General features: G+C 48.4%; 1 protein-coding gene across 4 annotated transcripts in view; it reads left to right on the top strand.

The window, feature by feature from the left end:
• Positions 1–24,257, top strand: part of ERI3 (ERI1 exoribonuclease family member 3) — a 134,788-nt gene that overhangs the window by 21,726 nt on the left and 88,805 nt on the right. For all 4 annotated transcript variants that reach the window (XM_080348587.1, XM_080348589.1, XM_080348590.1 and 1 more), the window contains 3 exons: positions 2,780–2,896; positions 9,965–10,024; positions 12,143–12,234. In XM_080348587.1, the coding sequence (XP_080204713.1) occupies positions 2,780–2,896; positions 9,965–10,024; positions 12,143–12,234 (269 nt within the window). The remainder of the gene's footprint in view (positions 1–2,779; positions 2,897–9,964; positions 10,025–12,142; positions 12,235–24,257) is intronic.

Below are 24,257 nucleotides of genomic sequence, written 5' to 3'. Positions count from 1 at the left end.
AAGCGTGCAGATAAACAGCCTTTTAGGAAAGGTCCTTTAGCACTTCCTTCAAAAACTGACCAAATAAGCCCAAAAGAGTGGCTGCGCTTTCTCCTGAGATGCTCAAGTCACTCCTGGGGTATCACCCCTGCTCCTGGCCACACGCTTCCCATAGACCTGCGATAATTCTGGATATTGTTAAATTTTCCACATTTTTTTAGTACAGCTTTTTATTTCCTCTGTCTGCCTTAATCCAGCCCTCCTGGAAGTGCTTTTTGCCTTCGGTTCAGGAAGGCGAGGGACGCCTTTGTGTATCAGATCAGCGGCAGGGCTGTCTTTCAGTCTCGCTTTGCATCCAGCCACTTGATGGCCCCTGAGGATGTTCGTGGTCCCTTAGGACCCATCTCCATGTTTCAACACAGCCCTGCTGTGATATCCAGCCAACACGTGTCCCTCTCCAGGAAGGGGAACACTCATCTTGCCCCACCGTGGGCTTGTCCACCTCCACGGTCACCCCCTGGGTGGGCTGCAGACCTGGGGGGTAACGAGCTGCCCCAGTCTGGTTTGAAGAATGGGTGGTGTTATCCAGGGGTTAAGCCTGGCTCTGTTATGACATCCTGTCTATTGGCTTGAAACTTTACAGTCCATTTTCCTTCTGAACAGAAACTTGCAGCACTTGGAGCCTGTCTGGGGTAGCCCTTTTGAGGGAAGATCAGCTGTGTCCAATGTTTCATACTCTGAGTTTCTCGTGTTTCTATGGGTCTTCCTGGGTGGCTGAGGCCGGTGAGTTTGGCTCTAGCACAAGACGCAATCCGGGTGACGGATGCTCAGGTGTTTTGCCACTGTCTTCCTCCCTTTCCAGCCCACGGGTGGAGTTTAATCTCTTTCCCAGGGGAAACCTGCTGACTCCTGGTGGGATGCACCTGAGTGGCTGAGGCTGGTTAGTTTGGCTCTAGCACAAGCAGCAATCCAGATGATGCTCAGGTGTTTTGCCACTGTCCTCTTCCCCTTCCAGCCCACGGGTGGAGTTTAATCTCTTTCCCGGGGAAACCTGCTGACTCCCAGTGGGATGTCACAGCGGTGGGGAAGGATGTGCCCAACGGGCTCTGCCTCCGCCTGCACAGCACGAACCGAGCGGCACAGCCGATCGTGGGGAAATGGTTAAGCCCTGCGTATTCTGCAGCTTGACTGCTCGGTGTTTGCACCTGGGCCCTTCAGGACTGTTAACACTTCTTTTTCCTTTAACTTTCCATCGCAGCGGCACGTGCTCCCCGCATGCCCGGGGCCGGGCTGCTCGGGGAGCTGCTCTGCTGTGGCCACGGGCTCTGTCCACCGCGATGGGGTGTTTGTCCTGCTTATTTAAATCATTTGTTGTTTCCATTTACCCACCCAGCTTCTTGCCCTCCCTCTGCCCGCTGGGCTGGTGATGTCATCAGCTCATATATATGACCTCACGATAATTTCCGCCTGCAGGTCGTGGGGTTTGCAGCCGAGGTCCAAAAACTGTGTTAGTTCCTCCGCAGCGGCTGCATTTTCCACATGCTAATTTTACTCGCAGGAGTTGGATTTTTTTATTTTTTTATTATTTCTTATTTGTCTCTTCCAGATGTTTTCAGGCAAGTTTTTTTTTTTTTGGTTGTTGTTAAACTAATTCCATTCATGTTTTAAAAATTTATGAAAGCGCTAATAAAAATGTCAAAGTGGTAAAAATGTTAGCTTTTGCTCTGCTTTGATTAAATTTTGCAAACTGTTTTTGAATATTAAAAAGCAATATTTTTTTTATTCTCTCTCCCTCTCTCTGTTTCTCTCCAGAAGTGATTTGAGAGGCTTGTTGCATGGATATCACTCAGCGGGCTCATTTGCACTCCAGAACCTTGGTGCCATGCATCTCTATTAAATAACATAGACAAATTATTCTTTAAAGACACCAAACAAATTGTCACTTCTCCTCTTACATTAAACTGGAAGGAGGGGAGAAGGAGGGGGGTGAACACAAAGGATTTTATCGCTTTTATTCAGTGGTCGTCTTTTTTAATTTCATGTATATTTTTTAATAATTGAGAAATCCATCGCAACTGCATTTGTTTAAACTTTTTATTAACAGGTCCATGTAAATTTTTGATTGCTGATTATTCAAATAATTGAACATTCTTCTGACGAAGGAACATTTTTATTTCCCTATCAGCATAAATTGGCTACAAAGAGGAAAATTAAGCAGGGCTTTCTCCGGTGCCACATCCCATAAGGATGGATTGAGAAGGTGGCTTCCCTGGTGGCTCTGGAGTAGAGCCGTGCTCCTCATCTTCTCCTAGGAAGCAGGTGCTCCATGCAGTAGCTCCTGTGGTGTGTCTGGTGTTGTCCTCCAAAAGGACAGCAAGCTGGAGAGCATGGGACTGGTTTTGGGGAGGGCACAGCCCATGGGATGTCCCTGCTAAAACAGACGTGAGCAAAGGTGTCTCTGTGTTCCCTGGGTGGTGTTGGCACACGGTGGTGCCAGATCACCCCCCTTAGGCTGGGCTTGGGCAGCGAGGTGTGTGGTTGCGGCGCTGAGCACAGGGATGTCCCTGCAACCCATCCCAACTGCGACGAGCATCCGTGCCATCCTCCTCGGTGTCATTGGATGTGCTCTGTGCTCCAATGCCACTTTCTCCCTCCTAGTGCAGAGCTCCATGTTAGACTTGGTTTTGTTTGGGACTGTCAGGCTGCTCTTTTTACAGCCAGCTTGCTAGGCGGGATCATTTCCAGCTTCATTTTTTGTTTGTTTCAAATGAACAGCTCCTTTTCTTTTTGCCCTATTCAGGAAATCATCGAATTCCCTATCCTGAAGCTGAATGGCAGGACGATGGAGATCGAATCCACCTTTCACATGTATGTTCAGCCTGTGGTGCATCCCCAGCTTACGCCCTTCTGTACAGAGGTAAAGTGCAAAGGTTCCCTGGTGCTCCAAGAGTCTCCTTGGGAAGCAGTTTCCATTGCACCAGGGGTTGGGTTCACCTCTTCACAGTGCGGCTGCAAGGCAGCGTGTCATGCCAGGGGAGTCATTTTTTGTCATTGCAGTAGCATTTGAAGACCTCAGTTTAGATTCATAAATATCTATGATCTGCTAACTACGATCACTTGCATTTGCAAGTAACCGATGTCTTCCTGGGTGACCACAAAATAAAAACACTTACGTTAGCTGATGCTCAAAATCCTGTAGCCTCTGTATGATTTTGCCATGGTGCTCTTTGGTGAGGAAGGTCAGAGAGACTGCGGTCCAAAGGAAAAAGTGTTATACTGCTGCATGGTTCAGAGGCTCTAAATGACTCGCCCATTGGGGTTTGATGGGTCCTTCAGAGCGGTGAGGTAATTCACATCTGTATTTTTAAGACTTTCTTTTCGATGTCGTGCTTGTGGGGCACTTGAAATGATTGCTGGAGAAGTGGCCTCTTGTTACTTGGTTACTCTCGTTGCCCAGGACAGCTGCTCTCGAGCTGTGCCCGCATTTCTCCAGCTACAGGTGGGAGAATTAAGGTGGTCAATGCAATCCCTGATAGTTCAAAATAGGGAGGCAGAGGTTGTGGGGGTTTTTTGGTTGTTGTTTTGTGTTTATTTGTTGTTCGTTTGCTTGTTTTTAATTCTACTTTCTTCATTTAACACAAGGTTGACTGTTTCTGCAAGTGCATTTTTCCTCCCTGTTGTAGCCATTGAAACAGTTTCTAAGCTACTTTTGCTTTGGGCTTTTTTCCTGTTATTCTACTATTTTAATATTGCCCATCTCAGGGACTGAAGTAACTGGATATGGGGAAACAAGGTACCCAAGTCCTTTATTCTGTCCTGGTTTCATCCAGGATCATCAGCACCATGATGGGTTTTCCCTGACCTCTGTGGCTACAGGTTTGGGTCTTCAAAATGCTTGTCCCGTGGGTACTGATATGATGAAAAATGACTCCTCTGTGTTAGGTGGAGTCCCCTCCAGGACCGACCAGCCCCTTCTATATTTCCACATTGTAAAAACAAATACTTCTCTTTTTTTTTATTCTCTTGTAACGAAAAACCAGCTGAAGGTATTTTATTTAAACTTCAGGAAAAAAAAAAGACTAAGAACAGAAAACATTATTCCCAGGAGAGGGGCTTTCAGAAAGCTATAAATGTGTGAAAACAGAGGGCTATGATGGAAATGGTTTTGCAATCTTAATACTAGAAGGCTGGACAACTACTTTGGCTGTCCTTATCCCCATGAGACTGACTGGATATATGCTTGTACAAACGTGATAAATCTCACAGCTTGTACCTGATCTTTGCTAACAGCAACATCATCTTCTAGAGTAGAGGCCAAAATGTCCGTTTTGCATGTCATCTAAATGCTAGAGAGAAGTAGCCTCACTTATTAACTCCCACCAGAATTCCTTTTTCTGGAGATTTCTCTGTTGTGTCCTTCCCTCCGCTGCTAAAGGCTGCAGCTCTGGTGTCGCTCCAGAGTTTGTGTGGCTGTCCCAGCTGAATGGAGCCTCCAGTCCGCCACAGCCTGAGGACATCGAGAGCTTCTCTGGACACCAACCTTGTGACAGAGACATCCAGCCCATCTAACGCGCCCTCACCACGCTGCTGGTTTCTCTGCCCTCTCTTGCTCTCGGGAGCCTGGAGCAGCTGTTTGTGTCACTGCAGGTCCATGTCTTGTGCCTGGAGCCCTGCAGCAAGCGAGGCTGTGTGTGTATGTGCTGGACGTGCATTTACAGGAGTCCCCAGGACAGGCGTGGGTGTCCTGGCTGCAGTGTTGTGCTGCACATTCTGCCGCTGACTCCGGTCTGGTGTCTTGTGGCCAGAGTTAGATAAAAATGGGCAGTGCTGAGGCCAGCAGGCAAAATGATCGCAGAAGCCCCACCAGTATGTATTGGTGGCACAAAATGGTCCAACTCACCAGGTTTGGCAAGTTCTCTGTAATTAACAGTGTGGAGTAGGGAGCTGGTTTTACTTGTAGCCTGGAAGCCCCGGGCAGCCCCCACTGTAGCTGCGCTGCTGGGTGCACAGTGTGTCTCACGGCTCAGGGATCCCCCTGTGTGTTGCTGGGGCTGCTGTGAGGTATCACAGTATCACAGTATGTTTGGGATTGGAAGGGACCTCAAAAGATCATCCAGTCCAATCCCCCTGCTGGAGCAGGAACACCTGGGTGAGGTCGCACAGGAACATGTCCAGGTGGGTTTTGAATGTCTCCAGAGAAGGAGACTCCACAACCTGAGGTTGTGAGGTCCAGGGAGCGCGATTGTGCTGAAGGGGTAATGGCTTGTACCTGGGCCCTGTATTTGGGGCTTTGAAACCCAGCCCTAAGAGCCACAGGTGAGCTGGTTATACTGAGTACCTTACTAAACAGTTGCAAAAATATCCTTTCCTATTTGCAGCCATTTTTTTGCAGAGGTTGTATTGGCTGCATAGAGACCTGTGGGGTCAGTGGCTCTTTGTGGGCCAGCGTGGGGGTCAGCCCCACGCTGCTGGTGCAGGTTCCCCCGAGACCCCACAAACACAGCCTGGGCATGCTGTGTGTCCACAGCCTGCACAGCTCCACCATTTGCCATTGACTTTCAGCTGACTTATGTTTTCGGAAAAATACCCATTTTGCTAAATGCCAGTAAAGGGCTTTCTCTAGGCAGCTCTGCTTACCAAGGGTGAGATTTATTGGCCTCTTTGTCTACAAAGAAAGACCAGGCCTGGTTATCAGATTGTACACCAGAGACAAGTGCTTAGGTAATCAGCACACTGTCTTGGAGTAGAAATACGATGGTTTCCCAGATAAACTCTGTAGGAAAGGCAGTGGTGTTGACATTACACAGGACCTGGCTGCTGTGCTGTTGCTTTTCCTTTTCCCCTCCACTTGCTGCCTTTGCTGGGACTGCTTGGTACAGACTGTGTGTGAGAGGATTATTGGGGTCTCTCACATCCCCCTTTCTTCTTGAAGAAGACAACACAACACAGGAAGAGTGTCTGCAAAGGAGAGCTCATGGTCACTCTCAAGGCATCCCTTGGCTTTTGGTGTGTCTGTGCTCTCCCCTGGCTACAGGAGGTCCCTCCAACTCCCCACACCAGTGGCCAGGAGCGTCTTTAGCCTCATCCGGTTCCCTTTCTCTTGACCTGCTTCTGTAAGACAACAGGTCGTAGGGTTGGTTACGATGAGGGCTGCGCTGAAGTTTTAGACAGAGAAGGTAGAAAGTGCTCACAAGTGGTTAAAAGCAGTCGTTAGGTATATAAAGCTCATCACACCCTTTTGGAAGATGTGAGTAGTTTATCTGATGCCCAAGCAAGTTCATGCCAGGAGCCTGAGTGAAGGTTCCCGTTATGCAGAAGGTGCTTATACAGGCTTTTTCATGGTACTTTGCTCTATTTTTATGATTAATTTTTATTGATTTTTTTTTTTTCCCCTGAAGGAACAGACAATAAAAATACAAAAAGATAAATGTCTTATAGCTTGTTTATGTTCCCAAGTACCATGTGCTTCTTGGGATCGCCAGTGAAACTTTACAATTGTGCGGTTTTATGTTTTTATACTTTTAGCAAAGCTGCAAGACCAGATGATGCTGCAGACACCCAATGCGCTACCTTGGGTGTTACAGATGGATGTAACTGATAACAGAAAAGGTGAGAGAGTAGAAATCCAGTCCATTTTGAGCTCTCTCTGACCTATATTGAAATATACTCACGAAGCAGGTATATCCCTTTGTATTTTTGTGTGTGATTTCTGCAGCTTGAATCTTGTGCACATGTGTGCTTGGCCATGTGTTCATCTGTGGATAAGTTGGTAATTTTGCTTCACCTGCCAGGGAAGGAGGGAATGATTCTTGGGCAATATCAAGAAGTGATTCTTTGGGACCTCTGTGTCCACCTTCCTGTCCCTCCCTCCTCCTGATGGGGATTATCTGGATGAGACCGTTTGATCCTGTCCTCCCATGGCCACCAGGATGCTCAGGGGGATGGAACACCTCTCCTGTGAGGACAGGCTGAGGTCGGGCTTGTTCAGCCTGGAGAATTGAAGGCTCTGGGGAGACCTTATCACAGCCTTTCAAAACCTAAAGGGAGCTTATAAGAATTTTCGGCAAGGACTTTTGCAACAGAATGTGGGATAATGGTTTTAGTTTAAAAGAGGTGAGATTCAGGCTAAATATAAGGAAGAATTTTTTTGTAATGAGAGTGGTGAAACACTGGCCCAGGTTGGCCAGAGAGGTGGTAGGTGTCCCATCCTTGGAGACATCCCAGGCCAGGCTGGACGGGCTCTGAGCAACCTGAGCTGGTGAAGATGTCCCTGCTCATGGCAGAGGGTTGGACTGGATGAGCTTTGGAGGTCCCTTCCAACCCAAACTATTCTATGATTCTATGATCCTTTCCATCTGTCAGGCACGTCCAGAGGTTTGATTTGAGCTGCCCCCTGAGAGGCAGAGCCAGCACTTTGCAGTAGGTGAGCTGTCCACCTCTGCCAGGTGAATGCATGGAGAGAAGGATGGCAAGAAAAGCAAAAAAACAGGCCTGTGAGCTTTAAAAATGACTCTAAAGAGCTGTGTGTTAATCTCTCAAATCTGTTTGCCTGTCAGAGTATGGGAAGTCTGTAGGTAGCAGCTGTTACCCAATTAAAATACAGATTAATATAAAAACAGTTTCTGGAATGTAAAAGAGTGTCTGTGTTCCTCCACTTCCTTAAAATTCCACCTCATAATAGCTTGATGAACTTAAGAAACCCACCTAGAGGAACTCTGCATTCTTAAAATTAAAATACTTTCCCTAAAAGGTATATATTACCATTCCGTGGAAGTCACCATGAGAAAATAATCTTTCCACTTACAGCTTATTCAGTGAGTCAGGTATTTGGTATTCATTAAATGTAATTACAGTTTAATTGGAGTTTAATCTCTTTTTTTCCCCTTCCTCTGTGTTCAGTGCTATAAGCCAAGCAGCCAAAGAAACAGAGAGGTGGAAACCATTGAACTTCTTGCAGTTGCCATACATTTAATATAATTGGTGGGAGGGCTTATGTTTTATGAGCAGGCTGAGTTACTCCTGCTTGGTGGGGGGGCTGCCAGCACCTCTCAGCTGGACACTTGTCACGGTCCATTCGGCGATGGACTCGTGATGATTCTTTTACCTTGATCTCAGAGCGCAAAATTAAGGCGACCAAAACGGCAAGGGGTTATAATTCAATCAAGCAGTGTTACTTTATTTGCCCATAAAGCCGCACACGATAGAGAGAGTAAGAAAAAGAAAGGGGAAAGAAACGGGGAAAAGTAAAGGTAAAGATGAGAAATGAGGTTGCATTTATCACCGGTCCAGTTCCAGAAGCATCCCTCCGGTCTCTGGGTCCCGTGGAGTCCTGCTGGTCCTCCATCGTGGTTCGGGAGCCTCTGGTGGGAAGATCTTCAGTGGTGTCCATTCTGGTCTCATCTTTTATGCTTCTTCACCCCCTCCTTGCTCCCATTGTTTTAGGCCAGTCTCCGCCTTGATTTTGCAACCCGGGCTCGTACTGCGCAGGCTCCAAAGATTCACGCTTTCTTTTGCCAACGCTTACGTGTCCAGCATTCAGGGATCTTTCTCTGGTCCATTGGGTGACCTCAGGACCCTTGGCGAGCTTCTGGGCATGCGCCTTTTCATTGGCCATCGTTTGGGGGAGCAGGTGAGGGACACGTGTGGCTGAGATTGCAGGTGAGAACACATCTTCTGGATGGCAGCTATTGTTCCTGGGTCAAAGAGACCCTCATAACAATAGCCTTCAGGAGGGGGGGGCTGGTTTTAGCTGAAGCAGCAGGCAAAGTCCACAGAGCAGCCACTGTTAGCAGCAGCCCCCCATATTGGAGAAAACAGTACAACACAATGCTTCTCCTCGGGCCTCTCTCCAAATCATTGTCCACACGTTCTTTCTATCAGAGCCTCAGTTCTCTAAGTTCTCGATGGCGATCTTCAGGCAAATACTGCTCCATCTTCGGACCGACTCACACAACACTGTGGCTTTTGGGGGCTTGGGGGCCTGTGCAGGGAGCAGGACTTGCTCCTGGGCTGTGTTTGACCTTTGTTTTATGAAAACGTGTGAGATGCGTGGCTTCAGGGGAGTGCCATACGAAGTGAAATCCTGCAGCGTGCACTTGTTTTAATAATGATTTTTTTAATTACTTGGGTACGTTGATGGCAAGCGGCTGACCTCCAATATTCAATATGTTAAAAGACAGTTTTGTCAGTTGGAAGGCAGACAGAAAAATTATCTGTTTTCCATGTGCCTCGAGCCATCCTGGGCAGACACAGGCAGAGGCCCATGAGACCGCGTCTTTTTATGCGTGTGTCTAGCTTTGAACACGCCAGCAGTCAGTACAGTCAGTAGGACTATCTGTTGGCAGGACCTGTTCCTAAAGAACCTTCTGAAAAACAGAGTAGACCAGGGTGCTGGAAGAAAGTGGTTTTCTTCAGATTTCATTCAGGTGTTTCAAATACAATTTCAAAATGCAGATGGATGCTGCGGTGGGCTATGGGAAAACATGCATGTGGAGGGTGGCTGGCTCCGCTCCGAGTCTCATTTACCCATGGTGGTCTGTTCTCTTCATGTAGCACTGTGCAGTTTTGATGTCACCTCAATAGCAGGGAAACCACCAGAGACCCCAGTAGTTACCGCTGCCTGTGTAAGTCATGGCAACACCAAAACTGGTGAAGTGCGTGCTGAGCAAGGGCAGCATTTTGGGCATCGTGCCAGCACATGAAGCAGAGGGCACCGCTGCTCCCCAAGTGGATCCTTCTCTGCTGAGAGTTTGCTGTTTTGCAGTGGGGGTAGGAGCCCCCCTGCATTTCTGTGTTGGGGATGAAGCTGTGCCCTTGCCCATGGGGAGCTGCCAGGGTTGCTCTGCTGTGGCTGGTTCCTCAGCAATGTCCGTGTGGGTCACAGAAGCGTGTTTTGGTCACAGCGAGATGGACAGAAGAGGAGACCTCTCTAATGATCTTTTGAGTGCTGATCTGACGCCTGCTTTCTGTTTGTCTCTCGTTTCAGCTGACTGGGATTATTCAAGGCATGGTGGATGGGCAGCCGAGCCTCCAGCAAGTGCTTGAGGTAAGCAGAGTAACCTTTAGTTCCCAAACTCTGACCTCTGATCCTGTCGTCACCTCTTCATCTCTTTCCTTGCGCCCTCCCCTTGCTGAGAATCGAACCGCGTAATTTGACTATGATTACAGCTTCATTAGAATAACATTTGCTGTCTCGTTGGTGACACGCTGCCGCGAGTATTGAACCATTGATCTGTCATCTCCAGCTGTTCATGTCAAGGATGCTGACAAGATATCCAAACTCCTGCCAGTAGATAGGAGAAGAGGCGATTCTTGCTTGAACCAGTTTTAAAGCACCAAGACATTGCTCGAGACCACTGCTCCAGGAGCTCCTGCCATCGTTTTCTTTCCCCTCCCTCAGCACTTTATTAAATTAATTTTTTCTACCTATTTAAATGCTCAATAATACATGTAGTATAGAAAGAAAATGCCTCTAAAATCTAATCTGGAGGATGTGCAAATGCAGATTTAGCCCTAATAATGCCATCTGCTTAATGTTGAATTCCTACAGCATTTAGGGCTTAATTAGCTTGGAAGTATTTCTCCATCAATAGCTTTTGTTGGTAGTCAAATAGTGAAGGAAACCTCCTCAAGCAGAGCCTGCTCAGGCTGCAGGTTGGTGCTCGATGCATTGCCTCTGTCAGGATTTCCACTGCTGTTTTACCTAATTGTTCCTAATCAGAATAATTGCAACAATTGCTTATCTGAGGAAATCAAATTAGAAGCTTTAAAATCCTCCGTGGAGACAGCATTTCATGGGCGCATCAGGGAGTTTAGAAAGGTTATACCACTGCTGTCCCTCGCTCGGGCAGCCCCATGCAGGGCTGGCTGGGAGCTGCGGGGAGACCGAGGGGCTGGGTGCTGCTGGGGGGAGTTTTACTCCAGAGGGCTGTTGGACAATCGGTTGCAGAAAGAAGCGCCATCCTCTGCCAGAGAGGCTGTGGCAGTGACACGAGGCTGAAGACAGTGCTCTGTGAAGGTGACATCTTGCATCCGTGCAAACCCCCAACTCTCCGAGCACGTAACAGCCATGCGTGTCCCTGTGCCTGCTTCCCCAGGAGGGAGAACCCACCTTGCCTGGGTGGGTGAACATGCATTACTGCAGGAGTTTTACAGAAAATGGTACATTGTGTTTCTGCGGGAGCTTCTTAGAGTGTGGAAACATTTCTGTAGACTTTTTTTTAATCTGGACTGAGAAGACGTTCATACAGCAGCATGTTTCCAGGGTAAAATGAGATTCAGGTCAGGCAGCTTCTGGAGCATGCTAGTGTATTCAGGAACTGAAGGTGTGGAGCAAGGTAAAAGAGGAGGGATTTTTCTTACCGAGGGACTGGAAATGTTGCTAGTAAGGCTGCATAATAGCAGCTGATTGCCTGTCATCTGCCACCAGAAGATTTTAGGCATGTCCTTTGCTGGTTCTAACTGGAACAAGTGTCTACGCAAGGGTTTTAGTCTAGGTTAGTTCCTTCTGGTTAATCCCTGAGGTGGATGTGCATCCTTCAGGTTAACATGTCCCATTTCTGAATTGGATGCAAAACATCTGTCTGTTTGGGAAGTTGATCAGGAACAGTGGATTCGCTTAAATCCACACTGTACCCTGAACAAGCACCTTCTCAGAGCTATAAAGAGCAAAGAGACCCAGCCTAGAGAGGAAGGGGACACGCGGCTTTGGTTGTTACTGCTGCACAGTGCCTGTGTGTGCCCAGCCCTTCCATTTCTCCCACATTCCATGGAGCTGTGTGAACTGGAGCGTGTGAGGAAAGTTACACTCGCTGTGAGTCCATTTGGTACAGGGAAAGGAAAAGCGGAGGAGGAATGCCAGGTAACGGCACAGTTGTATGGTCCGGGTAACGCTGCACAACTTCCATCCCTCCACGAGCAGAGCTGCTGCGGTGTCTGATAACATCATCTCTGCTCTGGTTGCCTGATGTCTCCTATCAGAAATCTTCAAAGGTCCAAATGTGCTGTTGTTGAGATGGCAAGCAAAGAGAGAAGAGAGAGAAGGAGAGGGTGGATAAGATCACAATTTTCTTCTCTCTTGATTGCAAGCAGCTTATCTGAGTTTAACTGTTGTGGCTCGGCCTCTCTCTGTAAAACTCATCCCCTTTTCTTGCCTTCCTTTCAGAGGGTTGACGAGTGGATGGCGAAGGAAGGCCTCTTAGATCCCAGCGTCAAGTCGATTTTTGTGACCTGCGGAGACTGGGATTTGAAAGTGATGTGAGTATGGAAGGGGAGGGAGATTTTTCTGGGCTTTATTGCTCCATGCTTGCCTGTAGTGTGTATGTCTTTGTCCTTACAAGTCTCTGACTGTCCCTAGTCTTTGTTTCTTAGGGAAATCGTTTGCTGTGCGTAATCGAGAGTGGAGGGTTGTTTAAGAAGACAGGTAGGTGCTGCGCATAGTACAAGATCACTGCCTAGGATGTTCCCTGTAGCAAATTAATCCTTTCAGAACCCCAAGAGAGGTTTAAACTGGAGCTTTGTGATGTTTTCCCTTTTATCCGATATACTTTCCAAAGGGATGGATATTTCTGAGTGCATACATGGAACTTTGTTTTTGTGCACCCGAATCAAGCAACGGTCCTTACCTGACTTTTGCATGCAAGGCTTTCTCTCTGTCATCTTGGCAAAGCAACTGGATGTGAATCACAGAGAAGTTGTTGAAAGAGAGTACAAGCCAAGTCTGGCGTGTTTCATCAGTGTTCTTTTCATTAAGGTCATCTTTATCAGCTGGGTGACTGTATTTGGAGAGTACCAGGCGGGATCTGCAAGTGTCAGTGTATGGGAGTATTTTGTTATGAAAATAGCTAAACCACCAACGTAAACATGTTATTTAAAAAACCCTGAGTTAAATGTCTAAGAATTAGATTAGTGTAATCTATAAGTTGTTTGCAGATCCGTGTCATATTGTGCTGAGTTTACTTTGATTCCTGTAATACTTCTCCAGCTTTCAGCTTTACCACTGGGTAAAGACTTGTTGTTATCACATCGGTAAAGCATGGGCTTGACACATGCAATGTTAAACTGACATCCGCAACTCGTTAGTAGTGTTACTTGGTTTTCCATGTGACATTGGTTTCCCCAAGTCGGAAGCCTAAATAAACCGCACACAGCCTGCGAGCAGTCAGCACCAGCTATTCCCTGCAGAGTGGTCTTTGTAGAGTGGCAGCTCCTTGCTTCTTCTTGGTGTGATTAGTGAGACACTGAGAAATGAGGACCAAAGCAGAAGCACAAGTGCTAGTGGAGATGAGAAATTTGCCATGCTCCAGACAGGAGTGCAGTATGCGAGCGTTTGAGTCAAAATCTGGGTCTCTGCTGGGGCTATGGCCAGAGCTGGTATGTATTGCCAATTCCTGTGTTACTGGTTTAAATTAAGAGTGAAGCTTATTTTTCTTTATATATCACGTTTAAACTTTCATTAGCGATCAGCACAAAGACAGCTGCAGGGGTGTGCTAAACTTCTGTTTCTCATCTGTTCTCTTTTCTCAGTTCTTTACTCCTGTATTGCTGTTCTGAGAGTGCAGCTTACTGCTTCTGGTGATGGTTGTGAGGAGCAGAGTTATCTGTGCGGATAATAGAGTTATCTCTGCAGATCTGTGCAGATAACGAGGTTCCCAGATAATGACATCCTAACCTGGTGTCTGTGTGGAGTGGACAACCTTCTGGATGGTTTTCTGTTTGTTTTTTTGCTTCAGAGCTCTACAGTGGGCAAATAGAGGTAAAGATGAGCTCCATTTTTGGTGAGCCATAGGGGCTGTGAAGTGAGCTGGCTCAGCAGCAGTTCTGGAGCAGAGATACTCAATTCGCCATTTGCAGTGGTCTCTCGCATGGATTGTGCCTCACTAGTCAGCTGGAAAAGAAGACTCCACTCCTGGCCATGAGGTTGCACTGAGTGGTTCATTTCTCCTTCTTCCTTTTAAAAAATTTTTTTAAACCATTAACTTCAGAATTCAATCTCGAAGCATCTCCAGGGCAAAGCAGAAAATACATGTCGTGTTTCCAGCCACACGGATAGCGGGAGCCTGGCTGCAGCCACTCGGTGAGTAGCGCATCACGCCGCTCCGTCGCCGGGTGGATGCAGCAGCGTGTAGCGTCACATCTGATTAGCGCCATGCCAGTGAATGAGGCTTGAGTGAGGACTCCCTGCCAGCTCTGACTTGTCTCATTTCCCATTACTTTTATCCGTCACCACAAATGCCGAGTCTCCCTCCTGAACTAATTAAGTTTGCGTGTGTTTAGACACATTGCCAAATAGGGTTTAGCAAAGCAGAACTGAGCATCTCTTTTTAAAGGCAGAGAGCTGAAACAGGGCTGCTCAGACAGGAAGACAGACCCCCAGAGATGTGGAACATCTAGGAGGTATTCCAGGGAATCACCCCGTGCTTCCCTACAAGGCTTGTGGTGTAGCTGGTGAGATCACACACTGGCAACGGGAGGCACTGGGCCACTGTGAAGGCAAGTGGTCCTGCTTGCCCAGGTTGGGAGGAGTGTGCTAGTAGCATCATTGTGCAGTAGAAAAACCCCACTGGGTTCCAGAGGGATTCAGGACAACGAGGTGAGTGCAGTGCTTTTGGGGCAGGTCCATTCCTAACTCTGCTGCTCCTTTTCTCAGCTTCCTTAGTAATGACAGCTGCTTGCAGAGCTGCTCATGAAGCAAGCTGTGATCCTCTTACCCTGTGTCTCACGTGGTTTGGTGTTCCTGTCCTCTGTTGTCTTTAGCTCAGCTGTTGATGGGAAACCATGCAGCCTTATTTCTGGCTTCGACAGCATTGGCCTGGGCATTTAGTTTGGCTTCTGTCTGCACGTGCTGTTGAAGAGGTGAGGCATGGTGTCTTCTGGAAAGGCCTGTCTGGTGTGGGCATTTCAAGTGGGTTGCACTGGTAATTGCCAGGGCACTGGGAGGCACAGCGGGTGAACAGCCTGGATGGGGGTAGTGGCTGGAACAAAGAGAAGGAATCTACAAGACTGGTGGTGATGTATGTCTGGACAAGATGAGCAAATAGCCCTGTCAAAGCCAAGACCTACAATGCGTGTAGCACTCCTAGCTCAGAGAAAAGCACCAGGGGGCCAGCAGTTGTCAAGGTACTGCTCTCTGCTGATGGTGTCTAGCATTACCTGAGTCTGCAGGATTCAAGGTGGAAGCTCAGCTGCTAAAGGACCTGTGAAGCCTCTTCTTGGCTCAGGAATCTTCAGTCAACAAGACACTTTGTGGCTGCAGACTTGATTTTGCTTGAACTAGTTTCCTCAGAAGATCTCAGAGCTGTTTGTCTGGCTTCCCTTTGACAACAGGGAGCACAAGTCACGAGGAGCTGGGTACCCAGAAGAGGACACCAAGCGTTTGACAAGGGCTTATGGTTCAGGATGAGGCAAGCTCTTTGGCCATGCCACCAAAGGCTTTGTCGTGGGTGTGGTTCACCATCAGGAGAGTCCCTGTGGAGGGTTTGGTTGCTGCCGAAGAGAGACCATTGTGCGAAAGGGCTCAGAAATGGAGCGCTGATTTTCTGCTGGCTGCGCTTGGATCAGCCAGCTTTCAGCATTCGGTGTGTGTGAACCAGGCTGGAGTTGGGGAGACAGCAGCTCTCCTGCCACCCCTCCCCTTCCCTCTTGTTAAGACGCAATTTCTTTAATGAGGAAAACCTCTTGAGTAAGAACATCACCTTTCTGAAGGCTTGTCCTGACAAGGCAGTTCAAGCCGACAACTTCAGCAAATATCAGTCACTCATTACAGAGATTCTTCTCCCCCCGCACCCCCCAGCAACACCCCTCGTTCCCAGACAAGGGAATGAATCACACTCCTGCTCTTGAATACATCATGACAAGTCGTGGTTCTAATGAGAGAGGGCCATTCATTCTGGGTGGAAAGTTCCCTGTGTCGACACAGAAACGTTATTAATTAAAGAGAGCTACCTGAAGCAAAAGATGAAAGGAACACCAGACCTGCCAAGCTAAAATACGAGTGGGGATACAGCCTCGTTAGGCACACGGTCCTCAGGCCGCCGAGTGCTCAGCGGGAGGATTCCTTTAGCCTGTTGCAAGGAGCTTATCCTCCAAGTTTAACAGCTCTGGGGCCGAATTCAGACACCTGGTGTGGTCTGCTTTAGTGCTTGGACCTCGTCTTGCACCTAGGGTGGAACTGTCACTGGTGATTAAGCAAATTGCATTGATGTGGCATTGGGTGGTGAGGGGAATGTGCTCTGATGGGCTGCGGGAGCTGCTGACGGCAGGAGGCAGTTGTGGTGGAAAAGAGGGTACTCGGTGTCTGCCAGGGTTGAGCCCCTGTAATGTGAGCTCTTTAGTGTGGTTTATCTCCTCTGAAATGTCAAATTGCCTCCTTCCGTGTGTGGAACCATTTTGCCTGTTCTTAAGCACAATGTGAATTAAACGTGGCAACCGAAGAAGCATTTTTACTGCATGTTCGTAGCTACAGAGCTGAGGTACTGTGGGGTTAAGTGATGTGCCTGTGGCCGTGCAGGTACAGGCAGAGGCAGGGAAAGGAGCTGAAACCACATGTGCTGCATCTTTTAGACCTGCACCTTAATGTCAAGAGCATCAGTTAATCCTTCTCCTTCCAGTTTTGAATCATTCTGCAAATGAATTGAGCATAGTTAAAAATGCGTGTAGGCTTTGGTCTGTATACCTCTGGCACATCTGAAGATGCTTGTACTGCACTTGCTGTGGCTGATCAGAACATGCTAATTTATGTCTTTTCAGGAAAATATTGCTCAGAAGTTTTTTATTTTCTCAAATAAGTGTTAAAAGGCAAGTACTCTCTAATATAGTGATAAAACACAGTGAAGTGTCTTGAAATGTTTATAGCCCTTGGTGCTCTTCCTAGGTTGCATATTAGTAAATTCCGAGCAGTAAATGATACCGTTGCTTAATTTTATCTTACTGTTTTAATTCTTTCTTTGCAAGTTACGCAGGCTGGGAGGGTGCTTGCTTTCTCACACCATCTCCAAGTGTGGCTATGGTTTGGTCTTTCCTGGAGATTTGGCTTGAGATCAGCCTTGCGTCATAAATGAAGAAGGATTGATGGTGTTAGTGTCCCTTGTGCATGCTGTTCTTTATCACAGGACCGGGAGGGGGTTGGTAGTCTCTGCCTGAATGGAGTGAGTGGGACCTCTTGGGTAGCTGTGGGGAGAGGTGGGAGATGGCGTCGGGTGGGATGGTTGGGTGGCAGGAGGTAAGTTATGTTCAGAGGGTGGCTTTGAGAGTGACAAGAAAGAGCTGGTAATAGAAAGATAACATAGTAATCTATGTTTTAAAATAACAAAAAAAAAACCAAAATAAGAAAACCTCAAACAAACCAACAACAACAAAAAAACCATTCCTTTCCGACTAAGGTCTTTGGATTAGCTTGTTGTTGCTTTGAGTGGGGAGCGTTTTGCTGACCAAGCCTATGATGTATCTCTTCACGGTTACATTGGCTGAAGGAAGAGCATGGTGTGAACTACAGCACAGGGACGGGACTGAGTATCCAGGGTCAGGAACCTTTCAAGTCAGCTTTGCTGATGGAGTTGTTCATGTAATTACATCCTAAAGTGCTTTGCCGGAGCTAAGTGAGGCAGCCTTGTGAGCATGCTCTTCTTTAGCACTTACTGGGAGTAGCACTGACCCCATTCACTTCTGCAACCCCGCAGTCCAGCTTTTTGTTTTTAAAGGAAATGATGCCACTTACGCAAAATAAACTTTGGTTTTTAAGATTCCCCTCTGAACATGCTTATTTAAAATGAATGTAGCGCACTTGACTTTTGTTATCCTTCTTCTGCTCTTGCCTTTGTTTGAGATCCATTGGTTGCATGCGCTTCTGCAAGTTATGTTGTCCGAGATGTGTGACTCTGGGAATGCCTTTGGGTTGAGCTTTGGACATGAAATCTTTCCACGGGGATCATCATGCAATGGACGGTCACCTTCAGGTCTGCTACTTGCTTGGCGTGTCATAGCAAAGACATTTGTCATAGTCAAGGCTGCAGTGGCCACAGATTTATTGAGCTGTGATGCCCGAGGCACTCTGGGGACCACGGACTCTGCTGCCTGGGAATTAGGGCCAAAGAAGTTGGAAGCAGCCTGAAAGATGGGGGAGAATTTGAAGTACAATTACAGTGTAGGGGAGAATGAGACAGGCATTGCATCAAGTACTTTATTTCCAGCACTGAACTGTTGGGATGGGGTAATAAATGGAGTACGTGGATTTTTCCATCTCTGGATGACGTAACTCGGGCTACATTTGGAAACAGTCACACTGAACTGAATACGAGCTGTTGGTCTTGGTGTCATCTGCTCATGCGGTAAGGAGCCATAATTCCCTCTGCAGTAGTTATTTCTAAGGTGAATTCTGTGTCTAGCATTGATAGCAAATTCAGGCAAAAAGGTTTCAAAATCAGTGGCTCTGTGATGGGTATTTGGTATAAAGCACAACCTGGCCTCTGCCTGTGCAAGAGAGAGCCCTAATAGCAACTCGGCATCCTGGTTACCACGTGCCCTGGGGAACTGAGAAGCTGGTTGGCTTGGGAACTACAAAGGATAAACCACCAGAGGGCTTTTTGCCATCTGAGTTTTGTTGTCTGTGGCATGTGTGAAAAATAGGATTAGCTTCGCATTTGTGAATTTTCTTTATTACTGCAAAAAGCTTAAGTTTCCTAGTGTTAGACAGCAACAGTTTTCCATGCTGGGGCTAAAATGTCAGCTGTCTCATTTTGGATCTTGACTCTTCTTACTTCCCAGCCGAAGCAAAGCAGTTGTGTGTTGGTCCCAGTGCTCCTTCCCAGTGGCTTGGCTGGGAGTGATGCTCCCGTGGCTGCTCTGCTGAGAGACCTCTGCTTGAAAAGTCCTGCCAGCCTGGGAGCAGCCTCCTGCCCCCTTCACTTGCTCTGTTCAAGCCTTGTGGAAGTCGGTAGCTTACTTGAAAGCATTTTATTTTGTTTGCATGTTCATTTTCTGTTGGGAGCCATCTTCCTGGATGGGATCAGTCCCTTGCCTTCTGAAGCTCCTAGCTGGCAAAGACCTACTGGGCCATCTTGAGGTCATCCCTGGTATTTTCCCTCTAGCATATTCTCACGTGCCTTGTCCAGCAAGTCTCGTCATCCTGAGGAATGGATGTCTGAGTGTGTGCAGGTCTCTCGGGAGGATGCTGCAGCTGCAGATTAACTTTTCAAGTTGAATCTGTTCCACATCCAAGTCACCTTTCTGTATGTGTTTGGCCAGGGTGCTGCCCTCAGCCTGGCACCACAGAGATGGTGTTGTGTGCTCGGAGATTGCTCTGGACAAGGTGTTAGCAAAGACATGAGGCACATGGAGGTGGTACTAGAAGAAAGAGCAGAACAGAGGAGTTGAGGGATGAAGACGGAGGAAGCAGTGCCTTGTGCTGGCAGGGCTGTGTGCAGGCAGGTCATGCTACCCAGAACTTTGTCCTGCCTTGGTCAAAGAATCATGGAACGGTTTGGGTTGGAAGGGACCTTAAAGATGATCTAGTTCCAACCCCCTGCCATGGACAGGGACACCTTCCACCAGACCAGCTTGCTCAGAGCTCCATCTAGCATGGCTTTGAACACTTCGAGGGATGTGGCATCCACAGCTTCTCTGGGTAGCCTGTTTCAGCGCCTCACCACCACCCTCGTGGTAAAGAATTTGTTCATTATATCTAACCTAAATCTACGCTCTTTCATTTTAAAGCCATTACCACTTATCCTACTGCTATGTGCCCTTGTAAAAAGTCCCACTCCATCTTTCATGTAGGTCCCCTTTAGGTACTGGAAGGCTGTTATAAGGTCTTCCTGGAGTCTTCTCCAGGCTTAGCAACCACCACAACTCTCTCAGCCTGTATTCATAGGAGAGCTGCACCAGACCTCTGATCATCTTCATGGCCCTCCTCTGGACCCTCTCCAACAGGTCCATGTCCTTCTTATGGTGGGGGCCTCAGGGGTGGATGCAGTGCTGCAGGTGGGATCTCATGAGAGCATAGTAAAGGGGGAGAATCACCTCCCTTGACCTGCTGGTCACACTTCTTTTGGTGCGGCCCAGGACACAGTTGACTTTCTGGGCCACAAGTGCACGTTGCCTTGTCATGTTGAGCTCCTCAGCAACTGACACCCCCAAGTCCTTCTCCTCAGGGCTGCTCTCAATCCGTTCTCTGCCCAGCCTGTGTTTGTGCTTGGGATTGCCCTGGCCCACTTGCAGGGCCTTGTACTTGGCCTTGTTGAACTTCATGAGGTTTGCATGGGCCCACCTCTCAAGCCTGTCAGGGTCCCTCTGGATGGCATCCCGTTTCTCCAGCGTGTCAGCTGCACCACACAGCTTGGTGTCATTGGCAAACTTGCTGAGGTTGCACTCCGTCCCACTGTCCGTGTCACCAACAAGGACACTAAACATCTCGTCCAACTAGCTTTGTCTGCCTCTATTTGAGCAGGGCTTGCTCCTTCCCTTTGCCCAGCTCTGGGACACCCTTCGTTTGCCATTTTACCGTAGGTGCCTCTTGATCATCTTGAATTTCCCTGCTTCAGTTTTTCCATCGGAGCGTTGAGCTAGGTCTCACGTCTGACCATCAGACCAGCATGCCAGTGGTGCCTGGGCACCGAGTGCAGCTCCGTGTCCCTGCCTGGAGTCACCCCTGTCCCCTGCAAACCCGGCTGAGGGAGGAGGCTGGTGTGAGTTTGCCAAGACCTCTCCTCCTGCTCGCTGTGCTCCCAGCTCTGAAGGGAGCTGTTACATTTTATGGACCATTTAGCTTCCCAATGGTGATCCTAATTCTTCACAGCATGTATGTGCCATTTCTTGGTTATTAAAAGGACCCCTGAAAAGGAGCTGCCCTCTGAGTCAGTGCTCTTCCATGCAGTTAATTGCAGGTGGCTTTTGCTTAGACTGCGAGGCTTAATATTTCCAAACTCTCTCTGTGCTAAGAGGGTCAATTCATACCCAAGTCTCCCCGTGGCTGCAGGACTGACCCTTGCACGCCGTCAGTAAGTGTGCAGGGAAGGAAGGCCTCTGCCGGGACTAATTCAAACTTTGAATTGCTCTGGATGAAGTCCACTTGCATTCTGTGTAGAGATCAAGAGTGCTTTAAGGGCTGGCTGGCCAGGTGTCTCAGTCTTTCATCTCTATATCCTTATATTGTGTGACACTTCAGGTGCCAAAATAGCTTCCATTCCTTGGGGGCCCAAGCAAGCTCCACGCTTACTGGGAAAGGAATGATTACCTTGGACTGATGAGTCAGTTAAAGGATGGATGGCTGTGGTTGCACAGCAGGTATGAGATGGATGAATGGATGGATGGATGGATGGATGGATGGATGGATGGATGGATGGGAGGTGGTTCAAGGGGAGGTTCTTGTCAAGTCACCACGCTGCATACGAGAAAACAGAGACACCAAGCCATTAGGTTGTGTAATTCAGGTGTGAGGAAGATCCTGGGTCCCCTGGCATTGCCAAGTGAACTGTTACTGCCACATGAAGCACAAGAGCATGTTGGAATTAATGCGACTGGTGCAGTGAGAGCACACGTGTCCAGTCCGGAGGGTTAATGTGTGCCAGGGCGATAGGCTTAGGCAGGGTTTTGTCATTGGGATTGCCATGCTTGGGAAATGCAGTCTAATAGCAAGACCATGTGAAAAGAAATTGGAGCTTGCAAGGAGAGCACTAAAAGTCATCAATTGCCAAAGTTATTTTTGCGTTTGCTGCAGGCCTGAAGCAAATCGCTGGCTTAAGGGGCTCTAAGGACCTGGGTTTTGCACTGGATTTACAGGTAAGGCAAAAGTAGGAGGGGGCTAAGTAATTAATTCCTCTTGCTGTGACCAGGATGGGAGATGATTCTGACTTGCCACTTCTCCTCATAAGTTTCTTCAGAAGCTGGTAAGGACTCTGGTTGTGAAACCTGGAAAGCAAAGAGGATCCCTGGGTGCCTGACAATTCCTTTTCTCTGCTGGTTCTTTCTCGCAGGCAGCCTCAGGCTGCCTGTCTCTTTGTTAAGAGAGTGACAGCAATGTGACACTGTGAAAATAATTACTAACAAATCACGGTGGTGACTGCAAACAGCTCGCTGTCTTCAGAGGCATGTCAGGGAGCATTAGAGCAGGGCCGTGGGAGCGGCGGAGCGGCTAGGGGCTCTTTCTGTGCTCTAGGCTGCGGGAAGATCTTTGGAGACCTTTGGCGCCTGCCACCCCCACATCATTCCCTTCTCGTTGGATTTTTCTGTCTTTCCTCCCTTTCCTGCCTTTGCCATCAATAATTAAGCCCATTAATTGCACACTGAGTTCAGGAAAGCTGAGAGTGGTTAAGACCATGCTTCTACCTTCCCTGGATTCAGCAACCAGCCACAGAGCAACAGAGGGATTTCTGGAGGGGTATCATTGGCAGAAGCATATCCACGGTGTATTTCTTATCTTACAGCCCTGTGTGCTGCCCTGGGCAGTAAAGTTTATGAGCTGTGTGCCTGTAGGAATTCATGGGCTACTGGTGCAGTTGAAGGGTGGCCTGTGTCGTTGTCCTCAGGAGCCTCCCAGTATCAGTGAACCCAAAAGTAAGTTTGTATTTGTGTAAACAAGCAGTTGACTGGCATCCCCAGCAAAAAAATGGGCAGAGGAACAAGAGGTCCTTCCAGGATGCAGTAGGGATGGTGCTGATCAGCGTGGCTGAAGCTGCAGCTGAAGATGATCCTTCAGAGAACAGTGCACAGGTCATGGGTAAAGAAGGTGGTTGGTACCAAAGGGATGAGGCCACTGTGGCTGTGTCGGGGTAGGGACCCTTCTGCAGAGCTACACAGGCAGAGTCTGAGGGGAAGCTCTTTATAAAGCCTCTCATTATATTACTATAAAGCTCCCTCCAAAGGAAGGGTCTAGCAGAGATACTGATAGGAAGCCGGAAAGCAGCCGCTGGCTCAAGTGTCCTTCAGCAGCATTGATAATGAAACCCCTGGGCAACCTTTGGGAGGGGAGCTCATGGCCTCCCCTCCTTGTTCGTGGTGGTATTTCATCCTTCGCTTTGAGAACGGACTGTGCTGTCTGGCAATGACCTGAGCGGAGCAGTGCCCTGCTAGGGGCGGCAGAGGGTGCGGGTGGGCGCCCACTCCCAGGTGCCCGCTGCACCGAGCAGCCCTCTTTCCCATTCCCCTACTTACTCAAGTGATTTTCCCGACTGTCACATCAGTAAATAATGTTGCTGGCATATCTAGCTAGACACAGAGTGGCCACAGAGGGGGAAGGGCTGGCGCTGAGGGTGGCTGCAACAGCCCCTCTCCCCAGCTCATGCAATATTTATGCAGGGCTGGGAGTCGGCGGCACTGACCTCCGGGTCGTGCTGTTAAACAGCTCCCGCAGCCCCTGCATCCTAATTGCTGCACTTGTCCTTTGCTCTGGAGGATTCGTTGCTCCTTCTCTCTGGCGAATAAATACTAATGGCAGCTTGTGCTTGGAGGTGGGGAGCGATCTCGTCCCCCCAAGGAAAAGACAAACTTTTTTCCCCTTGTGCAGGTGGAATTTGGAACTACACAGAAACCTGTGCTCAGATGCTGTTAGAAGACGTGCCAGGCTCCCCACTGCTGCCAGCCTGGAGGCTGTGCTGGGAGCCCAGGGAGCTGTTGTACATGTAATTTTGGGTTATGTATCATCAGAGGGGATGGGGAGGGGATTTACCCCATCCCACTGGCTCCGTGCAGGATTTCTTTTCCCTTTAGTGGGGAGAGGGAAGAAGAGGCAATCACAGAAGTCAGTCAAGAGGGTAGACCTGGATGATGTGGTGCCAGAGGAAGGCAGAGACAGAAAGAAGAGGGATTCAAACAGTGTCACAAGACAAAACAGTATATTTTCTTGCAGATAAATGATCTGCTTCAGTGGGTGAGAAGAGAGGTGATACAGAAGGCTGGAGGCCCTCTGTGTGGTTGGGGGGCTGCTGTTCCACTTTGCAAGCGGTACAGCTGTGGCTGGAGGTAGAGAGGTTTTTCACTTGGCAGGCAGGGACTTTCAGCCAATTCAAGCAGTTCAACAAAGCCCAAAAAATAAAGCTCTCTGACTGCCAGAGCTGCCATGGCTTTTCCCCATGCCATTTTGCTGGGCTCTGTCCTGCTTGGGGCTTCATGTCGGGTGTCTGCCAGTCCAGTGACCCGACTGGCCACCCACGTCCCTAACTTATCTTGCTTTCCTGAGTCGGCAGGTCCCCTTTGTGACTGGGAAAGTGCTGTTTAGACTGGAGACTAATGGCCTTTAAGTGACATGATTGTATTATGTTAAACGTCTATAGGCTTTACCATTAGGCACT

The sequence above is a fragment of the Nesoenas mayeri genome (genome assembly GCF_963082525.1).
Source record: "Nesoenas mayeri genome assembly, chromosome: 8".
In the NCBI taxonomy this organism is placed as follows: Eukaryota; Metazoa; Chordata; class Aves; order Columbiformes; family Columbidae; genus Nesoenas; species Nesoenas mayeri.
Note: the sequence above shows the minus strand (reverse complement) of the source record. Positions and strands in the feature narration are given on the sequence as shown.